Here is a 15823-nt window from a genome sequence, read left to right as displayed (position 1 = left end):
CACAATCCAGTTGTATGAAGCAGTGATAAGGGAGGAGAAGCGAGCCAGAGAAGATGTGGCCCATGTCAACCAATCAGCTGCTCTGTATAATTCTATGTTATGCAAATTATAAAGGTTACTTCAGTGCTGATTGGTTGCCATGGGCCACTTCTCCTCTGGCTCACTTCTCCTCCCTTATCACTGCTTCATACATCTTCCCCTCTGGATCCTGCTCAGTAATTTGCATGGAGGCATCATTTTGATTCATAAGATCGGTAAATTTGTACCAGAGAACACAAGAATTAGAAATACCAAAATGAGATTTCTATGGCCACATAGAAACCACATTTTGTAGTGGTGATTTTGATTAGAAAATTAAAATAATGTGTTGAACCTGTTTGTATGTATTTTCCTGTGCCCCTTTCCTCTAAATTAAAAATAATAAAAGAAAAGAAAAACACAATATACTTTGCTATGAAAGCTGCTGTAAGAGCAAACCATGTTGCTTGCACCAGACATTCCACTTCATTGTTTGATGACGTTGTCTGCTTTGCTACTTGTCTTTGTCTATCATGTTCATTCATAAAAGAAAAATCATTTTTGTAGTCACTATATTAGTAATAGTTACAGATCGTTACCAATATTGCAATCATATATTACTGAATGCTGTCATTTGTGTGTAAATGTTAACACATTCACAAGCTAAAAAAATCATTATTTGTTTCTTATCAGGCCCAGTGGAACAACTTCTAATTAGGTTGGGTATACATTCGAATGATACAACTGATGAGGCTGGAGAAGGTCACCCACTAGACATTTTTGAAATTTTACCCCCAGTTTCGAGCTCTTCAGAGGAGGAAACCGATTGTGACACTTCTACTGCTGTGGCGACATCACCGTCCTTACAGTTTATTAATGGGAAACAAGAAATTACTCCAGAACCAAAGGATATAAAAGCTGAGGAGGCTAAGGGGGACTTGGTCGAAAGTGTAACACCATCAGAAAATGCATCAGTTACTCAGTTGAGTGAGGTTACTGAGGTTACTGAGCAAGGCACACTGCTAACAGAAGTATCGTACCATACTCCTATTGAAGTACAAGAACCAGAATCAAGTGGTGATACAGACCTTCATATGACCCAGACATCACTAGAAGCTGAAAAGTCAACAACACAAGAACCCAGTGCTGCTGAAACAGAAGAACACTTGACTACAATAGAATCCTCTGGAGATGCAGCTTATGCTGTTCATATTACAGGCACTCCTAAACCAACTATTATAATTACTAACATCTCTGATCCTGACACAGCAACAGAAGCTAGTCAGTCCATTCCAACCCATGTACTGCTTGAAACGATTACCCAAGATTCCAGCAGAGTGACCGTACTACCTACAACAAAACTAGCCTTAACAGAAGAGGATTCATCAATTTTTGATTCTCAAGTGGAACTTGGAGTAACAACAACTGGTCCGTTGATGCTTGCACTCGGATCAACTGCATTTTTTCTCCCAGAAGGCTCTGGGGAACCTGAAACAGAAGCCATTATTAATGCAACAGCTACTGTTGAAGAGTCAACACAAACCATTGTGTTTGATAGGACTGTTGCACCATCAGAATCTCAATCTCCATCTATTCCATCATTCTTTGCAGAGGGGACAGAAACCACTACTTTACAACCTGAAATAACTGAAAAGCCAGCAGAAAAACTGGTGATTGAGGAGGTTGAAGGGTCAGGTACAGCAGATATTACTAGCGAACTAACTACTTCTAAGTTATATTCTACAGGAGCAATACAGACAACAACAAAATCATATGTGTCAACAGAGACCCCAGTCTCCACAGGTACCCAGTTACTACAAACTGATTCAGAAGATACAGCTGAAGAAAGCACACAAACCCAAGTAGACCTTGAACAGATCCACACAGATTCCAAGACAGATGTGCCTGAATTAAAGTATACTGTTACAGTAGAACCTGCCACTGCACCTTACAGCTCAAAGGAAGAGGAACATATAGCTGGGAAAACGAGTGCTCCAGTTATAACTCCAGAGAGTGTTGAAGAAATAAAAGAAGAAATATCTGAGATACAAGAAACCACAGAAGAACTTATCATAATTACAGAGGAAACAACGGACTCTCCACCTAAAAAACTGACTAGTGTTGAAACACCTCTGATTTATGAAGGCTCCGGAGACCTGGTCAGCACAAGTCCTGATCTAGTAATTACATCCCAACTGCCACCATCAGGCATCAAGTCTGAATTGCCAGAAAAAGAAAGAACAACAGAGCAAGAGGAAAAGACTGAGCCAACTATTTCATCTTCAGTCTTTTCTACTGCTGCTATTTCTTCAGAGAGCATAGAAGACACCAAAGATCTTAGTACCTCAGCGGCACAACTCACATCAGTTGACCAGAGCTCTTTACCCGGATCCTCAGAAAAAATAAGCACTTTATCACCTATCGTGGAGGAAGGCTCAGGAAGTGAGATCCTAGTTACTTCTAAGTCTTTTGAATATGCAGAAAGTGAACTCATCACAGCTACTTCTTCAATTTCTGTAGAAGAAGCAAAAACACTTTCACCTGATAAAAAAGATGATATTTTTGGCTCTGGTGACTATGAGTCTACAGCTGATCCTGTTACATCCATCACTGCGAAACCTCTCCTGTTTCTAACTGATGCAGACAAACTGAGTGAAGCAGGTACCAGTTCACCATTACCATCATCAACTGAATCTGAACTTAAACAGGTCACAGCTCTTCCTATCCATCCTAGCACTCAGATACAATTTGTTGAGGAAGGCTCAGGCGATGAAGGTAAATTGACAACAGACTCAGTTGTTATGAGCTCTGAATCCCAAACAGATCCAAAATATGTGGATATTACTACAGTTTTACCAACTATAAAAGTCTCAGAGAGTATAGAAGTATTGACAACTGAAATAAAATCTGAACTGGAAATATCTTTCACAGCGACAACAGAATCTGCAATTTTAAGCACAGAGGAGCCTGAAGAAATTATCCTTGAAACTGTAGACTCAGAAGTAACAGAGGCGACCTCCATCAGCACGGAGGAACCAATCACAGAGGTCACTTCTCAACAAGCTGTCATCAGTGACACCTCTTTTCCAGAACAAGGTTCAGGAGATCAAGATGGATTATTTACAACTTCTTCAACTGAAACAAAAACTGTAGTAACATCTAAACCCTATGACAGATATGTTAGTCCTTCTATAACTGAAGAATCTATATTAAGCTTAAAAACAGAGACCAGCCAGGCAGAATTAAAGGAAGAAATCAGCACTATTTCTTCATTTACTGATCAAGGCTCAGGAGACACAGAAGACCTTTTTACAACTTCTACAATAAAACCTGAGATAGAGTCAAAAGAACCCAGTGAAGATCTGACTACCATATCCTTAGTTGAAGAATCTGTGGGAAGTGTGGAAACTCAAACAGGTCCTCTACTGTTAACAGAACAAATCAGTACTCAGTCACCATTTGTTGATGAAAGCTCAGGTGATGGTACAGACCAAGAACCTTTGTTCAGTACACCTATTTCACTAACCGAAACACAAAAAACAGTACTGTCACATGTTGTTGACCTGCCAACTACTGAGTCTGTAGATACAGCAGAAGCTGACATTTCCATTGATAGTTTAATTACAAGCCCAGGACCACCATCAGAGATTAAATCTGAACAAGCATCTACAGTAAGCTATGATATTAGTACTGAAACCATACACGTAAGTCAGTTTATATCTGAAGAATCTGAAACACTAAAATCTGACGACAGCATATTGCCAGTGGAAAGTTCAGCTTTTATACCCCAAGAGCTTATCAGCACTGTCATACCAGCACTGACAATCATTGAAGAAGGTTCAGGTGAGACTGATAAGCCATACACAGATTCCCCTATTAGCATTACTATGTCAAGAGATCAGTTAGAAGAACACATCAGTACTGTCATTTCATCTACAGAAAAGATTGACATTGTTAGTGATTTAGAAAGCTTGACCCAAAAAACAGACATTAGTTTTAGCTCTAGCTCATCACAGTTATTGACAGATGAAACAAAGTCATTTACAGAAGAAGTTTTGCAACCAAAAGTGATAACAGCTTCTCCTATAAGTGTTGTAGATGAAAAAGATGACTTAATTGGTACTGAAACACCTGCGTTGGAAGTCATCGAGGAAAGCACTATCAGCAGCATTTGGGATCTGTCTCAAACAAATGACACCATAAGTGAAGTTATTAGTCCCACAACCATCACTTCTGAATTTATTCTGGATAAGAAATCTAGCACAATAATTGCAGAAGAGCTTCAGTCATTAACTCAGGAACCAGAGGAGGGATTGGCATTAAAGTCAACTTTTGCTACCCCTCGAGAGACAGAGAAAGTTGTGCCCACAGAGAAAGCATATATGGAAGGATCTGGAGAAGGATTTGATGATATCAGCACTACAAGTACAATAAAAGTCCACACTTCTGAACCAGTAGATCAAATCTTTGTTGAATCTACTGCAACTTCTAGAAAATATACAGAAGATGTTAGTGCATCTGACTTTGCCCATTTTGTAGATGTGCAGTCTACTGAGAGCCCACAAACACTGCTCCCTGAATCTACATCAACTTCACAACAAACAGATGATTTGTCACTGGCCCCCCAAGAAGTTTCCTCTGGGGCAGCAGATACTTTCATTATTGCAGAAACAGACAGCAGTGATTTTGAGTCCATTGCACAAACCACTGTTTTAGATACCTACAGAATAATAAAATCCACAACCAAACCAGACATAAAAGATTTTACAGAGTTGTTTTCGGGACAGGGTTCTGGGGAAGAAATTACTGATGATTCTACTTTTACTACAATCCCTGCTGTGATTTCTATTACAACAGATGCTGACTCAACAACAATAGCTCGAGAGACACCAGAACCATTGACTGTAACTGAGCTTTCTACTCCACAGGAAACTGAGGTACATTCAGAAACTGATGTCATAGGTTCTGAAGCTTCTAAATTAACAGAAGTAACTGAGGATGGTGTCACTGTGACAGAATCCGAAACAGTCACAAGTGAAAATATTTTCCTGCAAGAGACCACAGAAGCACCAGCAAGGGAAACTATTGTCATCCCATTCACAACGGCTGAAACTCTTAGTTCCTCTGTCAAAAAGACATCTACAACATCCTTCATTGACATAGTTGAGGCTTCAGCAGAGGGCTCTGGACTAGAAACATCTGCTGATACAACAATAGAACCTTTGCAGCCACAAGTTGAACCAAGTGCCTCTGTTCCAGTGGTTACTGTTCCCACCCAGGAAGACATGGAAGAGACAAGTGTAACAAGTGTAGATAGGCTTCAATATGATGAAATCACAGGAAAAGTAATTGATGAACAACAAACGACAACAGTGCCTATAATTGATGTCAAGGATTTGGGTGACACAGTAACAACTGACATAACAATAATCAAGTCTTCTGGAACAGTAAGCACATCTGATGCAGCAAACATCATAGATGTAGATACGTCTAAAGCAGCTCAAGAAACAACAGACACAGAGCTGTATCTTGCATCAACCATCCTTGCAGATACTTATAAACCACAGGAAGGGTCTACCTCAAGCGCAGACTCAGAGTTTGATTTGTCTGTATCCTCACAGGAGAAATTAGTCACAGATCAGCCTAGTTTGGCATCGGTATCTTCCCCCAGTCCCAAAGACACCACTGAGAAACTCGAAGGTGGACTAATTAGCACTGAATACTCACCAGAAGCTACCAATACCCCAGTTGAAATATCTAGCCAGGCACAAGAATACGTAACTGAAGGTGCAAGTGAAATAGTTTATTCTGATCCAAGCAGCCCAAGTTATGAAGATAAGACCGCATATTTAGGTATTGATCTAACAGAGCAGGAAAGTGTTGCAGTAGTTACTGAGGAACCTAAAGCTCCCGTGACTGTTATTCTTGTCAATGGTGCAATTGACTACACAGGAAGAATTATTCCCAGTACTTTGCCATCCACTGGTTCTGGAACTCATCATGTTATCACCGGACAAGAAGCTAGTGCAGACATTACAGCCACATACAAGCCAACAGGTATTGAATCAATCGATGCAACAGATTCACTAGAACCCACTGATAAAGAAGAAGATTTTACCGAGCAAATCCCAGTTAGTACAGAAGATGCAATCCTGGAATCCACTACCACACCACAGGTTACTGAAGGGGAAATAGTTTCAGTGGAATCTGAAGCCACAGAGGAAATAGCCGGTGAGACAGATACCACTGTTGGTCCTTTACTACTAGGTGTCTCAACAGAAGGTTCAAGTGTGGTGGAAATACCAGCTGCAACAGATGCTCCTGCTGTTCCTCAGCCTGAGACGCCAGAACCCACTCAGTCAGTTGACGAGCCTGCCGAAACTCAAGTGGCTATAATTATACAGAAAGAGGCATCGGTTGCACCAGGCTATGTTTTTGATCCAATAAGGGAAAGTGAAAGGGAAGGAAAAGGAAGCGTTGCTGAAGGCATCACACCACTGCCAGATATTGATATCCACATTTCCACTAGCAATAACGTCGATGAAGCCGAGCTACAAATACCAAGTAAGGCATAAGCATGCTGCTGTCCTCATTTATTAAATCATTTAGTGATATATATTATGTGTGTGTGCGTGTGTATATATATATATATATATATATATATATATATATATATATATACACACACAGTATAAAGTATATATATATATATATATATATATATATATATATATATATATAATGTGTTCATCACTCATTACCATCATAATGTGTGCCTGTCCTTACCTGTTTAGCTGTCAATATAATGTATTCTTCTAGTTTGTTCTAATGGTTTTAATCCTAAAGTCACATGTTGATGTCTGCATGGCACTGTCAGCAGTTTGTCACAATGTTCTCCATTATTCCTGTTTGCTCAATGTGTTTCATAAAATTTGATGTTTTAAAAATTTCTCACACCTTAGGCTAAAATGAGCACAGCCCACTCACTGATTTGTCCTAATATTAATAATTATAATAATAATAATGTCTTATTGTATTACTATGTTAGTCCCCAAATTATAGCTAAAAATCACCTCTTTTCGCTTTTAGAACCTTTAGTAAATAAAATTACACACTGGTGTACAATTTACGGCCAGTACAGGCAAGAAATGTATTCTTTACCATAGTCAGCCACTGAATAGAATGCAATGCAGTCACGGACTGGCCTCACTATTCCTTTATAGACCTAAGGACAAACTATAGTGTGCTTGTTTCCTGGACATGGACTTAGATTGTCCATGGTTTAAGGGGATTGGTCCAATATTGGTCTACCACACAGACGTTTGTTAACTGCAAATTGAGAAATCTTTCCCACATGGTTATCTCCTTATGTGCTTAATAATAAGTCATACCTTGGTATAGGATGACTTTTTGTTGATCAGTTCTCAAATGTTTTGGTCAACCGCAGATATAAAAGTATGCATATGTAAAATAAAAATAAAAAACCCATAGGGTCTGCTTCAGAGGTGGACACAAATGCAGCAGTAATTGTGATTAATCACTGGTTTTGCGGCTGTGGTAATATGCACATGCTTGATTGGGCTATGTGCAAGCCCTGCGATGCCCACTTTTATTGGTCATGGATAGTGTCATTCCACCGGTGGTACTTCAGTATCCACCATCAGTACATCATTGCAGTCATCATAGAGTAGACTAAGGGTAGACTCGATGGACCAAGTGGTTCTTATTTGCCATCAAATTCTATGTTCCTATCATGGTCACTTGCATTAGCCTGTGGCAGGCTCAGTGTTTCTTTTTTAATTTAAGCTAAACATGGCCTCCGTAGCTGCAGTACTGCATGTGAGAACGCAACTGCTTGCATTGACATGTCTGCGATACTCCCGTAACATTCCCATGAGTCGGCCATTTTGCTCTCATGTCCCGTTCGACACCCAGGAACACTATTGGTTTGGACAGTTTTCAGAACTTTTCATGCATGCTAATAATTGCTCAACCGCACAAACATCGGCACTGAGTCCACTTCTGAATCACGCCCCTAGTCATAAATATCAAGAAACATATCTGTTCTTGAAAACAGGTGTTCCTAAAATAACATATATATCGAAGTGTTACTTTCAACATGTTTGTACCAACTATCCATATAGGAATATACAGTAAATGCTAATATAAGTATACTGAATGGTTAGATAGAGTTTAAATAATGTTAATATGTTATCTTATCGACTATATATTTGCTCTATTTCAGCCCAGGATCCATGCCGGGTAAATCCCTGTCAGCAGGGAGGTACGTGCTATGCACGTGGTGCCTCTTCCTACGTCTGCACATGTATGCCCGGCTTCAGCGGAGAACTCTGTGAATTCGGTAAGTTAAATAAACAAACGCTTTTTGTCAAATCTCCATCATCTGTAACTTTTCCAAGTACTATATCTTTTCTGTGCCAGTTGTGCATTATGCCTTATTCATGTATTCCTGAATGTCTTCCTAAATCTATAGCACAGGCCTCGCTATCTCTGGTTCCTATCCGATGCTGCGCATCAGATTGGAATCGGAGAAGAGAAACATGTGATTTTGACACTTTTTCATCTGATCTATCTGACCGATCTGTCGTAATTGGATAAAAAGTGACCAAATCACACTTGTGTACGCCGAATGGGGTAAAAATGAAATTCCTAGGGGTAATGGACTGTCGCGCTGCCGAGACACAGCCGGGCATACATATGGATCTATATACATGTGGCCCAGCTGTGTCTTGGCAGCGTGACTGTCCATTACCCCCCCCAGAAATTTCATTTAATTGCATATAGAATCTATATATACAGTAGATTCTATCTGCATGCTCAGCTGTGTGTGTTACAGTACTGTAGTGTTCAAGGACCTGACACAGTGCAGTGCGTCAGACCTTGTGTATAACACACTGCATGATGCCCCAGGCCCTGCCTCCAAGTCCGCCAGCTTCTTCAGTAGAGTCGACTAGTTGATGCGCCATTTTGGCAGTGCGCAATCTGTACTGCCGCTGTGGCGCCAAGTTACTTTGCCTGGTTATAGGCACCTGTCAAGGTATACCTATCTCTAGTCTAGGGAAAAACATTGCACAGACTGTCACTATATCATCATTAAATACTGACATTAATAGCTACCTGGATGTCACATTATCAATGGCTATACCACACACAGCCTGGCATCCATTGATGATGATGATGAGGATGATGACCATGTATGGCTGCATGTGGTACAAATCTTGTACCACACGCAGCTATACATAGTAATAATCATCATCATTAATTGCTACCAGGCTGTGTACCATACTAGAAGGATATATCATCAAGTTCTGGGGGTACAGTGTGTGTTTCACATTTATATGATTTCCTTCCAAATCAATGGGGTAACGTCGGCATATCTAAATATATTTTGGGGTAAAAATGGAAAATAGTTCCCTGACCCCTGCCAATGAAACCAAAAATGTGTTCTAGTTGCAAGTTGAGAATTGACAGTTGAATCCTTGTTCATAATTGAACAATGAATGGATTTACCTTATGTTTTATGCACCTTAATAACATGAGCAAGTTTTGCCGTTTTCATTATACTGTTTTTATGCCCAAACCCTAACTCAGCATCTTTTCTGCAGATATTGATGAATGCCAATCAAACCCGTGTAGGAATGGAGCTGCTTGTGTTGATGGCATCAATTCATTCATGTGCATCTGTCTGCCCAGTTACTCAGGCGCCGTTTGTGAACAAGGTAAAATAACAAAATGGCAATGCAATTATTTCACAGGTGAGACAGGTCACTTGACCTGAAAGGGTCACAAAGTTTGACCCACTGTCTTTTGAAGTATTACTGAGATGCCATTAGACAGCTGATGTGTATGTGCAGGTGTGGACAGCTTTTCCCATGTGCCTGAGTATCAGGGGTGACAGGTCAGCAACTGCTGGAGTACAGCTTATGTCAGCTTGAGGTGGAAGCAGCAGATGCTTTTCCATTGATTACTTATTTGTGAGTAAAGAAACACAGGGACGTATTTACTAAGTGGCAGCATTTTAAAGGCACCAGTTCTTGGTAATTCTGGCAGCAGGGTTTAAAACGCAAAAATGCAAAACATGCTTAGTTTGAATGTAACAATATTGCCATATAAATGCACATATCCTAAACAGCTTACAATTGGTGGATTTCAAAATCATAGGAAGGTAAAGGCACAATGTACATGGGCTTAAACCGCCAGAGATGCCTCAACGGGCAGCACGGATGGTGCAATGGATAACATTACTGCCTCACAGCACTGAGGTCATGGGTTCGATTCCCACCATGGCCCTAACTGTGTGGAGTTGTGCTGGAGCCGCCCAATGTTTCAGTGCCTTGACCCCATAGAGACACTTTTCATCTCATTTGAACCTTTTTAACATGGGCAGATTGTCCTGAACCAAATTATTTAGGATACTAATTAAATATATGTAATTAAATATATATTATTTTTTGGGGGGGGGGGGGGGTTTGTGTGTATATGCATGAATATTCTGTATATGTTATATTTTCATATTGTACATTACTTATATCAGTTTACATAAATTATAAATAATGAGAAGATCAGTACATCATAGGCCTAATTCAGATCTGATCGCAAGGCAAATGTGTTTTTAAAATGGGAAAAACCATGTGCACTGCAGGTGGGGCAGATGCAACATGTGCACAGAGTGTTAGATTTAGGTGCCCATTGTAAGTTTAAGAAAGGGGGTGTGGCCATGCACATTTAACCTGTGGCCACACCCCCATTCTGAATTTGTACCGCTCCTTGCTCATCAGATATTGAAGGGTATGTCGAAGTGCACATAGTTTTTCCCATTTTGAGATCAAATTGCCCTTCGTCAGTTCTGAATTAGGCACCATGGGCCAAATGTAATAGGGTGAGAGTTTCAGAAAGTAAGAGATTTTGGGAGAGTTTTCCCATGTTTTTTAAAGCAGCAATCAATTATACTGCAAAACCAGGTTGATTTTGCCATGTAAATGATTGCTGCTTTAAAAAACAGGGGAAAACTCTCCCAAAATCTCTCACTTTCTGAAACTCTCACCCTATTACATTTGGCCCCATATCTCAGAGCTATTACAACAAAACATTCTGCTTGATGATATAAAGTAATGTCTGAAGCACACAGCAAGTCAGACAAGTGTATTGAATACAGTAAAGGTTTTATGGGATGGGTATGTATATTACTAGCCAATACATTTAATTCTGAAAGTAGGATATCATTTTAAGAAAAGCTATTTAGCTGAAAACTCAGGACCCCGTTACTTAACATTTTTATAACATTTATCAAAAGGTGAAATCTTTGTGTATATTACAAAATGTTGTTTTGTAAAAAAGCCACTTTCTGCCATTGTTTTCTGCTGAACATCTGCGCTGTCTTGGTGATATTGCGTTACACTACTTAGCTTCAGCCTTGCACTCAGGACACTTTGGTTCTTAACCCTGTGTTTATTTCAAAGTGCATTTTCTAACACAGGCGTTGTGCCTTAGGTCTTGTACACAATCCATAATTATAGTCATACCATATGGTTAGAGGGTGAAAGCCACAGTAAGCAGACAACTTTGTATACTTTAGCGGCTCTGCTGAAAAGAAAGAACATCTTAATTTAATTTGCAATGTTTCACTTAATGGATAATTACACTTGATTAAGGAAGCAGACTTTAATGCAAACTTGTTTTAGACATGTTCTGTTTGAAGTATAAGTGCTGTCACATGAGAATCTCTGATGGTAACATGCACCAATAGCAACTGAAAGAGTACAAAGCCCAGCAATGTTGTGGATAAAGCCCTCATACTATTAATTACTAACATTGTTCAAAGGTATAAATTCTGTACCAAATCCGTAGCCACTTGTTTTATGCCGAACTTGCTGATTGGTTGCTGGGTTGCTAAAGCAGATTTGATTTGGCAATCATCATAATAGCAATATTACTAACTCCCGCCTGCCGGTAAGCAGATAGCCAATATCAGCCAGGCTGCTTCCGCAAGTGGTTAAAAGTTTTCTGTTATATCAGTAAGTAACAGATTTTTTGGTTCCTCCTCTCTGGATTTCATTTCCCCCCTTAGCTGAGGGCTATGCAGTGGTTTGGGAGCTGGGAAAAAGTATCCCCAGCCAAATTTCCATTCTGCCAGACAAAATAAAACCGTATTAGCGATGTAGACACTTGCGTCTGGCAGGAGACTAAAATTTGCCGCGTCAGACTTAAATTCACTGGACTTAAAGAGCTGCCAAGTAGATTGATCATGTACCACGTTGTACCACAGGATGGGTGTGGGTTAATGCGGAGATTAAGTTTTACTGCTCGCAGTTTGTCAAATTCTGTCTTTCACCTATAACAATATAGGCTTTAAGCTTGTAGAATGCACTCCTGCCTTGAAAACTCCCTTTTAATGATCTGCTCTATAAAACAGTGAATAATTCCCGCTATTTACGTCTATTTTAAAAAATATTATGTTGCCCGTTTGTGATATTATTTCATGAAGTTATACTTACTGCAGGATAAATATGCCGGGGCATGACAACCTTTTTTTTTTTTGCTATATATTTAATGTGTTTTTAAAAAGATTTGCACGCTTGCAGAATGTAATCACACATTGCCAGCTGAGCGCACTGCTGCAGATGGTCGCTGTGTTTGCTGATTTAAATGCTACAGTTGCACAATGATATTGCTTAAGCCATCAGTTACCTTAAGAGAGCAAAAAAATTACACACATACGTAAAAAATAGAACTTCTTTCAATACCTAGAACTTCCTTTAATGGTTATGTATTTGGATGGACATACATTAATAGACATGATATAACACGCTATAACCATATTGGTCTAAGAAGCAGGTTGACAAGCCAAATGTGAGATATTAAATACAGCAGATAATACACAAGCCGCTCATATCTGTTTCCAAATTTAGAATGTACTTGTAGCAGAATGCATAGAATGTTTATCGTATACGCACATAGGGAAGACGGTACAGCTTTAATGTCAATTCAAAGAAGTAGTAATGCCTAAGATGCCTTGGCGTCAGGTCAGGGGTGTGTTAAGAGAGAAGGGGGCCCATGTGCAGTCTCCGTCCAGGCCCCCTCCTCCCTATTAGCACCCAATAAACTCAGAGCACTAGGGTCATTAGGTGACACTGGCATTCTGCCAGAGTCTAGTCTCTGGGAAAATGGCGTGACTGCCATTTTCCCATTGATTTTCCTACTGAACATGTACGAAAAAAATGGCCTCGGTGGCATCTTCTTCTGTGATTCAAACATTCAAATTAAATTAGACAGACTATTAAAAGGTTATAGAAATTAGACTGATGCTTTATTTACTATATAAATATATCACGTGGTAATATAATCTTGCCATTTGTCTTAATCCATTTTAGACACGGAAGTCTGTGATTACGGTTGGCACAAATTTCAAGGCCAGTGCTACAAGTACTTTGCTCACCGACGCACCTGGGATGCTGCAGAGAGAGAGTGCCGCGTACAGGGAGGTCACCTGACCAGCATCTTGTCACAGGACGAGCAGCAATTTGTCAACCGTAAGTACACTGGAATGGTTGGATATCAGGCACAATTACTTTTCAAACTCTATTTATTACATCCTTCTCTCATCTCTCTGAAAGGCTTGGGCCACGACTACCAATGGATTGGTCTGAATGATAAGATGTTTGAGAATGATTTCCGCTGGACTGATGGGACCACACTGGTAAGCCTGCTCCTATGTACATGCTTACTTGCCATTCAAATATGTTATCCTATTAGCAGAGAACAAAAATACACCAGTAGGCTTTAGACACTGAATGGGGAGGGTGCATAAAGGCTGCACACGGACCCTTCCCTCACTTGACCCATCCATGTAAATCATCATTAATAAATAATATCACATTATCTGGTCCAGATTTTTACCTGGGCTATAAAATTCTACACCCCAGTGACAGACAGTGGCAGTGGCTTCCTAATGGAGGCGCTTCCTGCTAATCAAAGCTGGAGAGGTGTTCCCTGGGGGAGGTGTGTTCTCTCACATGACATGGTGATGTCACACAGATGACATCACCAGGTCATCTACTCCAGTAATGACAGATAGACACTGCTGATCATGGCTATTGTCAGTTTCTACAGTATTCTACACTGGATCTAGTTATACTAATAAACTGGGCCTTGACTCCTGTGATTTACAAATTTGCATCCTTGTCAAGGTAATATCAGTCATACAGAATATACAAAGAAAATAGTTCAATATAAATTGAGAATAATAGTGTTTTAAGCTTGGCCATGCCATTGGCATGGTTTTCAGTTTGACTTGTACTACGCACCTTGGTATGTTTCAGCCTTTATTATGTGAATGAAAAGTCATTTGTGACATTAATATCACTTTTAATGAATCTAAGGCACAGATGATGTGAATATACGAAGAAAAATCAACAGACCAAGTACAATTGTTAAACAAACCAAATAGTAGTACCTAATTTATGTATATGGAGTTTGGAATTGCTTTTCTTTACTTTGAATTTCTAAGTGTGATTGGATCTGCAGTATAACCTTGGACCGTTTTGCTAAACTAACTTTGTAAACTCTTTTAAAATAACTTTCTAAGTATTAGTAACAGCAGGAAAATCAACAAAGGAAGCAGGGAAATTAGTTTTCATTTCATTGCACTTAAACAGTATATTTTAAATGGATTTCTAATGACTTATTGCATTATATTTTAAATGCCGAATATCAATATATCAGATAACTGCATTATTTGCCGGGCAAAATTGATTATTGCCAGTAAATAAATGGACGGCAAAAACAGACAAAGTCGCAGCTGTAAAACCTCAAGAGGCAAGCCATAAAATTGTTTAGTGAGATCACTTAATCTGTACTGAGGTTATAGCCGTGGTGCGCCAAGTGCCACTTTTCCATAAACAGCATATCCTAATATTTAATTATCCTAACATTTTACAGGACTTAGTATATGTGATGCCAGGATACCTGGCACAGGGAATGCATTGCACCAGACTAGCTGGTCCTCACAGCTCAGCATTTTGTACATGTATTACGCACAGGCACGCTGCCATTCTGTCAGACTCACTTAGAAACCAAACTCGAGATATTTGGAAACAAGGCAAACTTGAGGTTTGGAAATAGTTCATTTTAATTACTTGCCTAGCTACAGCTAAAGTTGCTCAACTTCACTACATAACAGATGATTCCGTCCAACACGAGGCCCAGATACCTGAGATTAGAACTGGAAAGATAAATTAAATATTTTCTTTACAAAAAAATGACATTTAATGCAAAATTAATTCATTAGCCACCTCATTTTTTTATTTTACGGGATGTATTTTGGCAGTGTTACACCACATTGCCATCATACACATTTAATGCCGAGGGGTTGATGTTTCAGGCAGTGAAAAGAATGGCGAAGTGGACCAGTGGAACAGTTGTCCAAAGCAACCAATCAGCTTTTAGACGATGTTGCATGGTTGTTATTGTTCAACTCCTACATTCTTTTCTTTGCTTTTCGTTATGTCACCTACAGCTTAACAAGTTACATTATTATGCTAACATGTCTGTCAGTCTCTGCCGTACTCCCTTGTACAGCATTAGTTAATGCGCATCCTGCCCTCTGCCCAGTGCAGCCAAGAGGTATGCCGGGCCCCGGTAAAAAAAGGGGGGGCATGGCCTAATTGCTGGGGCGTGGCCACCTCCCATGATTAGGTCACACCCCCAAAATGTTTAGGGGAGGGTGAAAAAACACTAAAGTTGAGGGTGCAGTGTTATTGTGTGTCCCCCCCTCCCCTCAGCAGCA

The 15823-nt window shown here is 39.8% G+C and overlaps 1 protein-coding gene across 2 annotated transcripts in view; it reads left to right on the top strand.

Annotated features, from left to right (window-relative positions):
- The window catches only part of VCAN (versican), a 96748-nt gene that overhangs the window by 59714 nt on the left and 21211 nt on the right, over positions 1-15823 (top strand). Inside the window, exons 8-12 of one of the 2 annotated variants that reach the window (XM_083151839.1) lie at positions 712-6582; positions 8264-8380; positions 9645-9758; positions 13410-13568; positions 13653-13735. In XM_083151839.1, coding sequence (XP_083007965.1) covers positions 712-6582; positions 8264-8380; positions 9645-9758; positions 13410-13568; positions 13653-13735 — 6344 coding nt within the window. The remainder of the gene's footprint in view (positions 1-711; positions 6583-8263; positions 8381-9644; positions 9759-13409; positions 13569-13652; positions 13736-15823) is intronic. The other variant, XM_083151840.1, reaches the window with a different exon arrangement.

The sequence above is a fragment of the Crinia signifera genome, chromosome 1 (assembly GCF_055691185.1).
Source record: "Crinia signifera chromosome 1, ASM5569118v1, whole genome shotgun sequence".
In the NCBI taxonomy this organism is placed as follows: Eukaryota; Metazoa; Chordata; class Amphibia; order Anura; family Myobatrachidae; genus Crinia; species Crinia signifera.
The sequence above is the reverse complement of the archived record's forward strand: the minus strand, read 5'-3'. Positions and strand labels throughout refer to the sequence as shown.